This window comes from Nicotiana tabacum, chromosome 15, assembly GCF_000715075.1.
Source record: "Nicotiana tabacum cultivar K326 chromosome 15, ASM71507v2, whole genome shotgun sequence".
Taxonomy (NCBI): domain Eukaryota; kingdom Viridiplantae; phylum Streptophyta; class Magnoliopsida; order Solanales; family Solanaceae; genus Nicotiana; species Nicotiana tabacum.
In genome coordinates this window covers 77,795,927-77,811,097 of record NC_134094.1, presented here as the reverse complement: position 1 = coordinate 77,811,097, position 15,171 = coordinate 77,795,927, and the positions used below count along the sequence as shown (strand labels likewise).

Below are 15,171 nucleotides of genomic sequence, written 5' to 3'. Positions count from 1 at the left end.
GTTATTTTGACCTTGATCACTTCTTCTTTCATTTCTCACGGGGTTCCGCCCGGACCCATTACCTATTCGGTCTTCATTGTATGGTAGATACCGATCCCAATTCGATTTTGGTTCACGATCGATGTCTCTCTTGGATCTGTATATAACTCTGATGGGATAAACGGACCCCGAATGGACCCCAAGCTGATAATCTTCGACCCTAATTTTTGACTGATACCAGTTATGTATGTCGGCCCAAGTTACAACCGGATATTCTATCATATTTTTCTTCAACTGCTGCAAATCCAACTAGCTTCGAGTATTAAGTCCCTAGGTGAATGCCTGAACGGCCCAATCGTCCGTGACCGAAGGTAAGTCCATTCGTTCTATTTGAAATCGGGACACGAATTCCCTGATCATCCAATTCTCTCTCTGTTTTACTTTGAAAAGGTCTGACTTCCTGGTCTCGACCTTGATGTCCCCGGTGTGTGCTTTCACGAAGGAGTCTGCAAGCATAGCAAACGAGTCAATAGAATTAGGGGGTAAGTTGTGATACCATATCATAGTTCCCTTTGACAAAGTTTCCCCGATTTTTTTCAGTAGGATAGACTCCATCTCATCATCCTCCAAGTCATTCCCTTTGATGGCGCATGTGTAGGAGGTCACATGCTCATTTGGGTCGGTTGTTCCGTTGTATTTAGGGATATCGGGCATGCAAAACTTCTTTGGAATTGGCTTCGGTGTTGCGCTTGGAGGAAAAGGCTTTTGAACAAACTTCTTGGAATCCAAGCCCTTCAATATTGGTGGTACTCCTGGGATTTGATTGACCCTGGAATTGTAGGTCTCCACCTTTTTGTCATTGGCTTCGATTTTCTTCTCTTTAGATTCTACCCGTTTTACTCCTCGAGCATCTTTATAATCTCGGGGTTAGACCTTGGCGCAGCGTCACTCGGACTTTCCACGACCAGTTCGTTTCTACGAGTGATTTCTTGGGGCGGCTCTGGCTCGACCCTGTTGGGGGTGCGACTCTGGTTCTACAGCTGAGCTATCACTGCCTGTTGAGCCTGTAGCATTTCGAAGATCATTCGCAAGTTGATCCCATCTCCTCCAACGTCGTGTGTTTTTTGGGCTTTCGATCGGGCTCCACCACAGACGCTGTTCTCAGGATCAGTAAGCAGATTCGCGTTGATGGCCACATGTGAGTTAGCGTCGATCGGGTTCTCTACCGAAATTCCGATGGGAACGACAGGTGGCACATCGCCATTGGGTACCATATTGTTATTCTCGCCGTGGTGACCGGACTCAGCGTCTACATTTAGAGGTGCATATTGGGAGTTCGACATTTTGAACTTTGAGCAGAAATTAAAGACACTTCAAAGAACAAGTGTAAAGTAGGGTGCGCTATGGAAATTTATATCAAATTGCCACTATTATCTTTAGCCCCACGGTGGGCGCCAAACTGTTTACCCTCAAAATCGAATAACAATTAAATTTATAAGTGGTTATAAGGATACGCGGATTAATTTGATACAAAACGATAAATTGAGTTAGATTGAACAAAAAAAGATATAGTAAATTCAAACCACGTGAGGAGGATGATTCCAGCCTTAATGAAATATTCACCCTCGATCCGGGCTCACAATGACCAGTACTGATGAACAAGAAAAAGAGCTATGAATAACAGTGAAAATAATAGTGTATTGCTTTGGGGTGCGTGTTACAATGTGTTTAATGAATAGTCAGACTCCCTTTTATATAGTATGTGAGTTTTACCCTAAGTACAATTGTATAAAAGGTAAAAAATCTCCCGTTTAACTGATTACTGGATTTTCGTCGGTACGTGTCGAGATCTACGCCGTGATATCCGGTTGGTCGAGGATATTACGGCCTTCCGTTAATCGTGTTCGAATGCTCAATAATACTCTCCAAAGTCTCTTGGGATTTGGATCGATCCCAGGGTCATGGGCTCGATATACTCGAGGGCGGGCATTGTGCCCCCGATGCATGACTCGATGAGTCCCTTATCTCGATTTCGGTTCCTTACCGTCGCGTCCCTTACTCGATTTATTTTATCGGGAACCGGACCGACTTATGGGTCCGGTTTCATCCGTGTACAGTATTCTATGGTAATTCATGTTGAGCGCAGTGTTTCAAGGTCAAGCTCAATATACATGCATGTGCAAAAATAAGTATAAATAAAGTTAAAGTTACATTTAATTATACACTTTCCTCACTGCGTTAAAATTCACTATCATCAATTAAATAAAAGAGAGAGACAGTTAAAGCACCACTAACAATTATCTGCTTAAAATTATAGGTAAATCACTTAAGGCTCTATGTCAAAATAGCTGGAGACAGAAGAGACCATACTTGTTTGCTGGAGAAATGCTGCCACCACCATAACATAGAGATCTACCATTGTTTTAAAGGCGGAGGCGCTAAATGAGACATTTTATTTATCATTTATTAAGCCCGAAACATTTTCTTAAATTAAAGATTGTAGAAAACATTCAAAAGCAAATCCCCTAGGACTCCAACTTTACGATGTAAAACATAAATAGGGTAGCAATAATTTTAAGGGAATTGCCGTTAACCACGACCAGCAGAATCTGGAGAATCGAGGTTTCCGATGTGGAACTCTTGTCGTGTCCGGTTACCGTGGCGAATTGTGTTGTCAAAGGGACATGTGGGTGGAGAAGAGTTTCCTAGACAAATGTTTTTATTAGTAGCTTGGAATTATGACATTTTTAATTCCCTCCAACACTATGACCAAGAATGTTCAATGTAAGTTAATCAATTAGTATACGGAAAGCTATAAACCCAATGTGGTCAGAAAATTACTTTCCTACTTCCTAGATTTATATTAAGTAGTAGTATTTCTCAATCTGTGTCTTTTTGTGAAAAGAGACACATAAAGATAGGTGCTTCTTCCAAAGTGTCTTGTGGATGCCCCTCTTTTACCTTAGACTATGTTTTGATATTAAAGAATGCTTCAGGTAATAAAGAGTGAAAAGTTAATTATAGTGCTGTAACTATGTAATTTTTCTGGCACTGCCAATGGGAACTCAAAAGTACTGATGTTTCACTTCCATAAATACAAACAGTAACAAGCAAACACAAAATAAAGAATTATCTTCAGCTGGACCAAAATCCATTAGGATACAATATTCCTGGAAAAGAATAAAGAGGGTTCCCCAACAGTGAGAATAAAATGTACGTACAACTTTAGCTATAATATTTAGAATTCCAATATTTTTTTTAAAAAAAGAACATAAGTGATCCTACAATTCTCTTAACAAGCTACAAGGACGAGAACAAATCGTATGAGAGCTTATTTTCTTGCCTTATAAACTAAGTGTACTTGTGAACCCCAGACTGAACCAAACAACACTCAGAAAATGACAATTCAGCTCAGGCAGTGTTCAATTAGTCTGTGAACTTATCTGCTATTGAAGTGCCAATGAACCCTGCCAATGACACACGCAATCGTATCGTCGAGGCCCAGGACAGATGTGCTCCCTATGGAAAGAATACAAGAATCTTGTTTTCTCACAGTTCAATGATTGAAATCTACAATAACCTGTTAATATACACAGCTGCTCACAGATGTAGGATTTCGAACCGAAGCTGAGCAGTCGGGCAAGGATCAGGCTTTTGGGAGGCGAACATGACGATGAGAAACGCCTTCACTAGAGTTCGAATCATTTCAGTATCAATACATTCCCTTAAATACAGGGTTTGTGCGACATATGCTAGCTCCATATTCCTCATATTCAGCCTTTGTATGGCAAGCCTATATAACAAAACAACTAAATAGGTCAGACTTCGCACATCAGCAATTACATAGAGCTACTTCAGTTGCAGTTATAAAACCTCAAGTAAACAGAAACCAAATGATTAACTTACTGCAAAAAATTCAGGAGTAGAAGCAAGTACAGATCCTCCAAACCAAACGGCATATTTCTGAATAGGATGGCTGACCACATTCACATCAACTGGTTGTGCCTGAGTGAAGTTTTTTCAGCAGGCGAGCATTTCTAAGTATCAAAGACCAAAGATTCACTTATCAGTTAATTCAGATATAATTAAGCACAGATGCTTACTTTTACATTTCCACCTAGCCGAGCATCTGATGCCAGAACGCGAGCATCCACAATCTTCTTGAGATCTCGTTGCAATCTTCTATGGAAGTCTTTGAACATCGTGGATCCTCCAGATAAAACAATATTCTGGAATTTTCCAAGGACATAATATCACATCCACATTCAAAGGGAAAATTTCAAAGAGCATGACATCGAGATCTTTAATGATTTTTAGCTCAGCCACATAAGGGAAACTTTTGTACTGGTCACAAAATGCTGGATCACTTGATTAGCAGAAATCTTACCAAGTTAATCGACGAAATAACTTTACCTTATATAAAGCTCTTCTTGTGTCTATAGGCGCAGACTGAATACATTTGTCTATCACATCAGGTAAAGGAGTTGTAAAATCACTGTTATACATCTCGGGATTGAAGAAAACCTGCAAAAACCCGAAAAGCATTAAAGCAGAAAGACGTTCACCCAACCTAGCGATAATGCATCAGAAAGCAATCACCCTACAATCCCTGTTTTCTTATTTAGCTACTACTATGTAGATTATTAGAGCTTTTAGAATTCACTCTGCCATGCAGCAAAGGTGTACATCTGTAAATAAGTGGCACAATGTCTAACTCATTAACCAACTTATAACTACATGATTAGTCTGCTTGAAACAAGCTGCAAGAAAACCTTGGAGTTTGAAATTATCAGAGATCAGAGAGTTGGAGCACAAAGCAAACCTCGGGACCAAGAAATCTTTCATAGCCAACGTCACATGAATAAAGTGCTCCTGTCTTTGGTTTAGTACCTCTCCAATGCTTTATGTACTTCCCTGGCTCTTTGTCATGCTTATTAAACTCCTGAAATCAGTTGGAGGAACAAAATAAATCACAAGTGACCCTCGGTTGCAAATTTCCCCTCGGATATAAGAAGAGGATGATCAACAGCTTAAATCTTTGCAAAATCAGTTTGCTGTCACTCTCAGAAACGCAGAACAGATTCTTCAACTCAAGAGCAGGATGTAAGAACAACAAGCAGAGTAGGGATTATAAGAATGAACTTCAAACTTCTAGTTTTCCTCTTATTACTAGGCATTGTTATGAATGAATCATACCTTGACAATGTCTGAGCAAGTGTAACAATACATTTCCTTGACTTTCTGGGCTACTTCAAAGGAATCCTCAGGTGGAACATGTTCCCCCCTTTCCTACAATGAACCAAAAAAAATTAGATTGAACATTTAAGAGCTGAATTGCTAACAAGCACCTTTTGAAAATTCAAACTGAGACCTCAAAACACGTCTATGAGGTGGTACTCGGATAAAGTCAATTGTGCAAGCTTTAGAACGATTGCCCACGAGTGAAGGACATGTGGAAACACTAGACAAACCCGATTTTGGAATCAAAACTCTGAAGGAGTAAAACGAGGTTCATAGCATGAATCAGCTAATGTAGCGATACTTCTATTAGTGAAAATAAATTGTAGGTTTAGCAATAGAGGATCAGTCGGAGATTGATGATAAAAGATGTCTTTCTACAAATCTTCCAAGATAACACTTGCTACAGCAACTAACAAGGCACTCTTCCAAACATAAATGTTGCACTTGCATAAAAGAACAATGCTGTAAGACCTCAGTGTTATCTTTTGGGCACAGAATCCTTTGATCATTACTGAGGATGAGCAAACAAAGAGGAGATAAACAGTGCACAGCCATCCTGTCTTCACATAACGAACAAATCTTGAAACTACGTATTGCCAGTCTCACCTTAATCACTCCAAGTAGAGGAGCTTGCACACTATGGAAGATATTTCCCCCTTCTACAATTAATCAATTAAAGAGAGAGTCATTTCTAGTGGTGCAATTACTATATAGTTTCCACATCTTTTTTCTAATAAGTAATTTTTTGTTTTCATTCTTTGGATCCTTTTTGAACTCCAATTAAATTTATTATAGCAACAATGACAAAACGCCAAATGGCAGGATATAAGAATTCTATTTTATTCGTCTGACTACATTCTTTTTCTTAATAAGTTTTATTCGTCTGACTCGATAGAAAAGAAAATTAGGGGAGTTGAATGATGAGAATAACACATTTTTTCTTTCAACCACTTCTGAGAGATGTGGTACAGACCCTCATGAGTTGTTGAATGAAGAGTGTAACATCTTTCCCAGCAATGGGGATTGACTTAATGCTACTCCCAATAACATAACCTTCAGCAACAGGTACGACATGAGTAGCACCATCTCCAATATCCACTATGACTCCAGTCATTTCACACTAAAAAAGGACAAGTAATATCTGATTAGTATATCAAGAAATATTATGGATCTCATAAAACATCAGTCAGGAAGCAGATGAAAAATAAATATACAAAACAAGCAAATACTAGATGTATCAACAACAGAATGTCACCAAACATCTTGCAATTCTCTTCATAGCTCAAGAAAAAGGTAAAAAAGAATATCTAGGTCTAACTGAAGATGCGACATGAGCTTGTTAGGACCTTTAGACGATGGTTCTTCAATGATAGCCTCAAAGTTTGATGACGATTACAGCTAGACTCCTTTCAGGTTCCTAGTATGACATTATCTTAGGAATTCTTCTCCATCCCTATGTGTAAGGAGTAACTTACTACGCAAGACAAGCTTGCTAGCGTGTTATAATGTTAATTTTGATGGTGGTCCTTAACGACTGGATAATTATTATTGCCAAATTCGTTTCCGGTTATGATATTATGGGAATTCTTTCCCATCCTAATATATTTAGCATTGTTGGCAAAAAATTACTATCACTAGTGTTTTTAAAAGCAAAAAACCCCAAAAAAACAACAAGGTCCACAAGGCTTGAAGGCTGAAGCGGAATGCACCTTATTTGAAATGAAGCGCATGCTTCTTTGAAATGAAGCACAAAATTTAAGAAAAATAAAAATATCAAATATATAAGAATTGACCTTACCGAACCTTATCGAGCCGATTTTTTAAATTATTTTATTTTATAAAACCGTAGGTTTCAACATAAAAATCCATAATTGTATTAGGGTAGGTTTTTAATTTTATAAAGAAAATCGAAAAAAACCTAACTGGATAAATTTGTATGAAAAAATATATTTTATATATCAAGTTTAAAAATAACGGAACATTAGAAATTTTTTTCCATGGGCCTTTGGGTGGATTCGGATGGAAACTGCTACAAATAACACTCACACATACTAAGCTACTATTGAAAATAAAGTAGTTTCGGCAATTTTTAGCAGCAAGCCACCATGGTATGTTTTCTCCTTTTTTTCTTCCCCTTTGATATTTGTGATTTTTGAGTCAAATATTAAGTCTATATTTATTTTTCAAAAATTCAAGTAATGCCACATGTTATTTTTTAAGAATTTATGTCTTTTGAGCTGCAAATTTTTTGTTAGCAACACAGTAATAAGTATAAGATAGACCAATAGTTTTTGATAATGTCTGTTAGAAGTGCACATCTTGTGTTGTTGCAATATTTGCCATGTAAATCAAAACCTTTCTGGGCGTTGCATGTATACAAGCTCTTGTAGTAAAAATTGTACTCAACGAATACATAGTAGTTATATACTTTATGTGTTATATTAAAGCTTGTTGTTATTTAACATAGCAAATGAGACATCCTAATAACACTACGACCTTATTTGTTTGCATTTAATGGAGGTCTGAATCTTAATCATTCACATCTCAGACATTAAGTGGATTTATTTTTCAAGTCTGAATCTTAATCATTAAGTGAGTTAATTTTTTTACTTTACAAACACTTAATGGGTCTGAATAGGTCTTGATTAAGATCTATAACATAGACTTAATTTCATTAAGATGCTAGCATCCACATTCATTACTAACTGCCGCCACCACCTACCATTATCAGCTACAACCACCACCATACTCAACCATAGCCGCCACCACTACCACCACCCACTACCATCCTCAACCACAATCACACACTTAACCACCTCAACTACCACAACCAACCATCCCATCACCATCAACAATCATAGCTAGCACCGCCTAGCATTATAAACTACCACCACCCATCAACACCTTCCTCAATCTCAATCACAACCACAACCACAACCACCACCACCCACCATTATTAACTATCAGCACCCACCACCCACCACCCACCATCCTCAACCATAATCAGCATCGCTACTAATCACCACAAGCTACTACCCGGAACTACCACCATCAACCAAAACCACCACCAACCACTGCCTCTAGTCGGCATTCACAAGCACCTCTATTAGTCATCACCACCACCAACTACCATATTTTAAAAATAAATAAATAAAATATATATATATATATATATATATATATATATATATATATATATATTATTGATAGAATATTAGATTAATTAGTATTTATATGAATTTTATGATTATTAATTTTTAAATAAAGATAAATTTTATATATTCAGAGAGTAAAAAATACAAACAGTCTTAATCATTTAGTATTCAGATTTTAATACACATCTTAATATTCGGATGTGTATTCAGATCCAAATGTCTTAATCTTAAAACACATCTTGATATTCATATTCAGATGTCTTAATCTTTTTAAAAAAAAAAATGAGGCCTAAGACTCCTACATGACGTTTTAAAAATAAAAATTTCGAAAAGTCTAATATTAGTTATACACAATAGAATAACCAAAATTAGGTATGATATAAATTTCTTAAACTAACGGGCCGAACCGCACATAGCGGGAGCTTAGTGCACCGGGCTGCCCTTTTAACGGGACGAACCGAACCATTGACACTCCTAATAAAAGATAATTAAACTCTTTCACTACCGTTCCATTTTCCTATTCTATTAATTAACAACACCAAGATAGTGCTGACCAGAAGCTCTTAACTCTCCATTTCTTTTCTTTTTTTATTTCTAATTCTTTTGTTTTCTCTTCCTTATGTCTTGACTCTTTGGTTTTAATTTGCCTCCATAAAATTATATGGTATCCATATATATATAACATATAACTCACTTTTAAAGTTCTTGTCCAATCTTCCTTATGAACATTTAGAGCAAATGTAACATCTAGCTATTCAAAAACGAATGATCTAAATTCCACGAAAACAAGTTAAATGGATAGAATGCCACAAAAAAAAGAGGGATAGTGCACATAAGAAATGTGATTTTTGAAAGAAAAAAAGTAATTTTTGGAGTTAAGTTGAAAAAAGGTACTTAGAATTTGAAATTGTGTTTGGACATGCATTTCACTCGAAAAAATGTTGCAGTTTGGTGAGGGAAAATGATATTTTACATGAAAAAGTGATAAAACCCACCTTTTCAAACTTAGAAACTCATCTTCAAGAAAATTTTGAAAGATTCAGTCCAATGTATAACCAAACAAGTTTTGAAAAAATAATTGATATAAAGAGAAAATTTTGTATGGACAAATGGGCCCTAAGGCTATTTGTTAAAATATAAGTTTCATCTACAGTTGAGAGCATTGACACAACCCTCTCAAGTGAGTAGGACCTTGGCATGAATCTTTCCAAATACACAAAAAACAAATCTATTCAAAATGGAACATATCAGTGTTAGATGATACAATCCATATACATTATTCACTCCGATATTTGTACATATACTTCACAGTTGAATGGTTGGCGAGTTCTATTTTACCCACTCTAATTGTACTTGCACTAAATGAGATTAACAACACGCAAACACTTGTATTGAAAGCAAGAGATAGCCATCCTTTTTTTGATAAGGTAAAGTAAGAGATAGCCATCTATCTTGGCCCCTACACTTCATCCAACAACAGAGCTATAAATATTCGCTAAAAGTCGACTTAAGTAGAATTTATAACATTATGTATCACAATTCACAACCAATCAATAATGGCGTATGTAAGTGTACTGTAGATCAGCTCATCAGCCGATGGACTGCTAATTGTATCATTTCCCGGATATGTGCAAATAAAAGCTGCCATACCATATTACAGTTATACCATCTCGTGCTCTAATTTATTTAACTGAACAAAGCAAATCAACAACTACAATTTTTATGACTAGTAAAGGAGGCAATGATTTCATATGACCAATTATTTACCGATCTCTTGTGATATATTTATACTGATCTACTGTCAAAAGGGTAATACAGCTAAAAGAATATCTGTAATGGACTATAAAACTGATCTCCCCTAAGAAGGAAAGAGAGTTTCCTGCATTGGTGCCCTTACTCTTTTATCAAGCTACTTGTTAGCTAAGAAAAAATAAATCCAAAATTTTAAAAACATATTAACAAACTTAAGACTATAAAGCACACATATTGCTGCACATATTTTACTCCTTTCCAGATGAAGCAAGGTCAATCATGAATAATTTGTAAATTTAGTCTCCTAATGGCACAAGTAACGATCCAATTTATTAGCTTCAACACAAACAGCTCATTCTTCTAATCCCCTAGAAATTAAAAGATCCAAAATTACTTGAAAAAGCTATAAGTTTACTGAACAATGTTTTTCTTTTTGTTGGATAAGGTCCTTTTGCTACCTAAGTATTATCCGGAAATATATACTAATAAACCTATCAATAGCAGAAACTTTCAAGCACATAGGCTACCAACCTTAGATGTAGTGTAACCAGCAGCCAAAGCAAGCACCGGTTGCACAGCAATATAAAGCCCCGGTACATTGAAAGTCTCAAACATAATCTCACCGGTATATTCTCGACTTTCAGGTGCAGTCATGGGGCTCTCAGTTAATAGAAAATAGTGATCCTCGGGATCACAACGAAGGTAATCAAATATACACTGTTGCCAGAAACGCTCCATGGCATCCCAGTTATTAACCTGACCTTTTTTAATAGGATAGGTAAGATTATAAGTGTTACTACTAGATTTGGATCTAGCCAATGCCTCTTCTCCAATAAAGAAATCTAGATCCGCCATAACACCTGCACTGTGCTGGGCTAGCCAATTGCTACTCTTAGTCGTGGCTCGAGTCTGGTTCACAAATGACTCGTTAACCGCAACCACTGTTGGTACAATGAAACTTGGCTCCACATTTCCAGCAAAACCCAATTTAGTGTACCTGAAAACATGTAGTGGTGACCATAGGTAAAAACAAACCAAAAATTTCCAGCAAAACCCAATTTAATAAAGCTGAAACATTAGGGGCAAATCTAGAGTGTAACTACAGAGTTCATTTGAACCCAGGGCAAATCTAGAGTGTAACTACAGAGTTCATTTGAACCCAGTAGCTTTGACTTTGACGATACATATGAGTTAAAAAATTCACTAAATAAGCATAAATAATATATTTCAGACCCCGTAATCAAATGAGTAGTCATCGAATCCCGAACTTGAACCCATAAAGTTCGAGTCCTGGATCGCCTCTGTGAAACATAAGGGGAATAACAAAATTACAACCCCAATATCGTTGAGGAAATTAATCAAATACTTGGTGGGCAATAATTTAGAGAGCATACCCAGTTCCATTGTCGATGACTACAGCAGGGCGAGAAGTAGCAGGGTCCATGAAGAAGAGAAACAGAAAGAGAGAAAGCTGAATGGGTAGTGACAGTGGATCTGCGGTTGAGATCCAGTGAGAGGTTTAAGGGGGAAGATCATGGTCGTTGAAACAGAGAAGGGGGTTGATGAAAAGAGGACGTCAAAAGAAGGGAATAGCAACAGCAGAAGATTCTGGTGAGAATAATGGAGGTGGGTGAAAGATACAATCCATCCATTTTCTTAATGACAAATAAGGAGACAAGAATTGAAGTAGAAGTAAAGAAGGAGCTTAGGAGGAACATTCATCAAACAGTTGATCAGCATTATAGTTTCCTCAATTGTACTACTCGCAGTAGCTTTTTCACTGTGTTTTTCTTTAAGATTTGGATTCTTTTATTAGCAATCAAACAATTCAGCGACTCATTCAGACCCCAACGCAGCGTTGGATCCTTAATGTGTCTTTTGGTCGGTTGTGGTACGGCGGGTACCACATTCTTCATACATTTTGAAAAACAAAAAAAACAATAACAATATTGTTATAAAACAATAAAAGAAGAAGAGTATTGCACAGAAAAGTAGAGAGATAATTCTTATTGATTTGGGATGAATTATAATGGAATAGAACTTCTATTTATAGGGAAAAAGTAACTTAGTCACAAAGTAACAAAACCTAAAATCTCTCAAAAATATAGACATGCACCTTAAATACAATTCTATTTATAACACTCCCCCTTGAATGTCTATTCAATCATTAAAACCTTAACTAAAATAAAATTCAGTGGGAACAAAATTCTAGTGAAGAAAAAGAGTACACATATCTAACGATACACTTGTTGGTTGCCTCGTTAAAAACCTTGCAAGAAAAACCCAGTGGGACAAAACCTTGTAAGGAAAAAAGAGTACAACGCGTATTAACTCCCCCTGATGAGACAATCAATTCACATCTTTGAGCCTTCGCATTCCAATCTTGTGCACCATCTTCAAAAAAATGTTGGCAGAGATTTGATAAACAAATCAACCATATTAACTTGAACAAATTTGTTTCACCTTGAAATCATCACTCGTGATAGAGATGTATTGTCTTCATATGATCTTGTTGGAATCGTCATTTCAATATCTTCACATATGGGTAAAGATTCTCGATATTACATTATCATGCTTATAGTTATAGCAAGATACAAATGTGCACAAATTGCACTTAGGATGTAGTACTTCATGACCAAGAAATCTATATGGTTTAAGCAATTTAAATCCTTGAGGGATTGTCATATAAGTATAGCCAAATAAGCCATATAAATAGACTTTAGATTTATATCAAGTTTTCATGTCATGCCGACATATAAAATACATGAAAGTGATTGCACACACCTATTGACTTTATACTTTCGAATGTTTGAACTATATGTCCAAAACTACATGCCTTTCATATGAAACCAATTCTACTTGAATTGTTTCTCTAGACTTAAGATCCTCATATATATTTAGCGCAATCATAGACGTCGTCGACGAACATTTTATATCGGTTCCAACCTCCTTATTTTTCATAAAGACATAACATAGAAATCTCTTCATTCATATATTCAGGTACCTGAATCTCTCATAAGATTTTATGAAGTGTTATGTCATGTAATCTTCTAGATCACTTGTCTCCTTATTGTGATTATTTGCTCATCTTCTTTATCAAGAATTTTATTTGAAACTGATTTGTCAATACGCTTTAAGCGTACCTGTCACGACCCAAAATCTCACCTGTCGTGATGGCGCTTATCTCAATACTAGGCAAACCGACAATCTTAATAAACTACCATATCTTTTAAATTTGAAACATAATTTTTAAATTCATCAGAAGAAATCTCATAAATACAGATATAAACACTCCCAAAACCCGGTATCACTGAGTGCATAAGCATCTAATATGAATACAAAGTCTGACTGATAAAAACACTGTCTGAAAGTATAAAACAGTACAATAACTGAAAGAAAGAGAGTCAAGATCAGCGGACTTCAGGCAGCTACCTTGATAGTCTCCAACTGATAGCACTCTTAAATCTAACGGTCGCCGTGTCCGAAAGCACCTGGATCTGCATACGAGGTGCAGACTGTATTATGAGTACAACCAACTCAATAAATAACAAGACTAACCTCTAGGCTGAAAGTAGTGATGAGCTCCGCAGGTACAGTCTAGTACATAAATAATGGTACAGAAATGTAGGCATGCTTTCAAGTTCAACAGTTAAACTCAGTACAAGCAAAAATAGATCAATACTGCATGATATGAGGAATATAATATCTCAGCGGAAAGACCTCATGTACTACTGGTCACAATTCATTCGGTCACTCGGTACTATTTATGGCCAATCTAGCCCAGTGATATTCCATCCCGTATATACATACACATCGACTGCCAATCAGTCACTCAGTACCATATAAGGCCAATCCAGCCCTGGTGTAATTTATCCCCAAATGTAAATGATACGGACAAGATCCATGTCCACAGAAATTCATCACAATATAAATAAGTAAGGCAAGTCCATGCCCTGGGAAGTCCATCCCGAATATATAATGATCTACGCTCACATGGGGTATGTACAGACTCTGGAGGGGCTCCTTCAGCCCAAGCGTGATATAAAGCCGATATGGCCTGCTGCAGGTGGGCAGCCCCGATCCATATAATAATAAAGCCAATAAGGCCTGCTGCGGTGTGCAGCTCCGATCCGGAACAATAAAGCCTATAAGGCCTGCTGCGGCGTGCAACCCGATCCCATAATAATAATAATATATATAAAGCCGATATGGCCTGCTGCAGACGGGCAGCCCTGATCCCATAAATATCCTTACAATGGGTGAGCATGACTGAGTATGAAATGTACATTTTAAAATAATTAATTCAACAGCAACACGACCCTATGGGTCCCAAAATATCGGCACGTAGCCAACTCATGATCTTTAATACGAGTCTCAGCTCAATTTCCTAACACGTGAAGGATATGCGAATAATAACATGATTCTTTAATACAACTTCACAGGATTTATTCAAGTCATAATTTCTATGGTGCACGTCCACACGCTCGTCCCCTATCGTGTGCGTCACCTCCAAACAATTTATATAACACCAAATTCGGGAATTCATACCCTTAGAACCAAGTTTAGAAGTGTTACTTACCTCAAACTGTGTAATTCTTTATTCTGCAATGCCTTTCCCTCGCGATTCGGCCTCCAAACGTCTCGAATCTTTAATTAGCTTTTTCAATAAAAATATCCTCCGAGCAATACACGCAAGAGATGTTGACGACAAAAATAGAATTCCGACAATTGAAATCTAATCGAAAAAATAACTTCAGGGAACTTTTGACCGAAAATCTCAAATCAGAAATCCCGACGACGACCTCACCTTTTGACACGGCCACTCACCCGAGCCTTGTTTTACCCGACAAATGTTTTATATATAAGAGTACAAAGATAGAAAGTCGGCGAAATATCTTGACCAAACTGGATCGGGGACGGAGAACTCGCCGGCGACCTCGGGTGACAGAGCTTCGACGTGATTAATGGGGAAATTTGAAAATGCTTTTGTGCTATCTTTGTGGCTGCGTTTTGTTTACTGGTTTTTGATGGCGGAACAGTGGCT

At 37.0% G+C, this 15,171-nt stretch overlaps 1 protein-coding gene across 3 annotated transcripts; it reads right to left on the bottom strand.

Moving 5' to 3' along the window:
- Positions 1-3,101: 3,101 nt before the first annotated feature.
- On the bottom strand, positions 3,102-12,012 carry LOC107766633 (actin-related protein 3-like). 3 transcript variants are annotated; one of them, XR_001643746.2, is made up of 9 exons: positions 11,522-12,012; positions 10,659-11,124; positions 6,194-6,340; positions 5,176-5,268; positions 4,802-4,921; positions 4,393-4,503; positions 4,083-4,208; positions 3,886-4,016; positions 3,102-3,772 (listed from the first exon to the last, which is right to left on the bottom strand). XR_001643746.2 is itself a non-coding variant. In XM_016585442.2 (9 exons), the coding sequence occupies exons 1-9, from the start codon at positions 11,569-11,571 to the stop codon at positions 3,692-3,694; spliced, it is 1,293 nt and encodes a 430-aa protein (XP_016440928.1). In that variant the 5' UTR covers positions 11,572-12,012; the 3' UTR covers positions 3,102-3,691. The 3 variants fall into 3 exon arrangements, 2 of the variants coding, with proteins under 2 accessions (XP_016440928.1, XP_075087006.1); XM_016585442.2 differs by having other exon boundaries at positions 3,886-3,984; XM_075230905.1 differs by lacking the exon at positions 6,194-6,340 and having other exon boundaries at positions 3,886-3,984; positions 11,522-12,011.
- Positions 12,013-15,171: the final 3,159 nt, after the last annotated feature.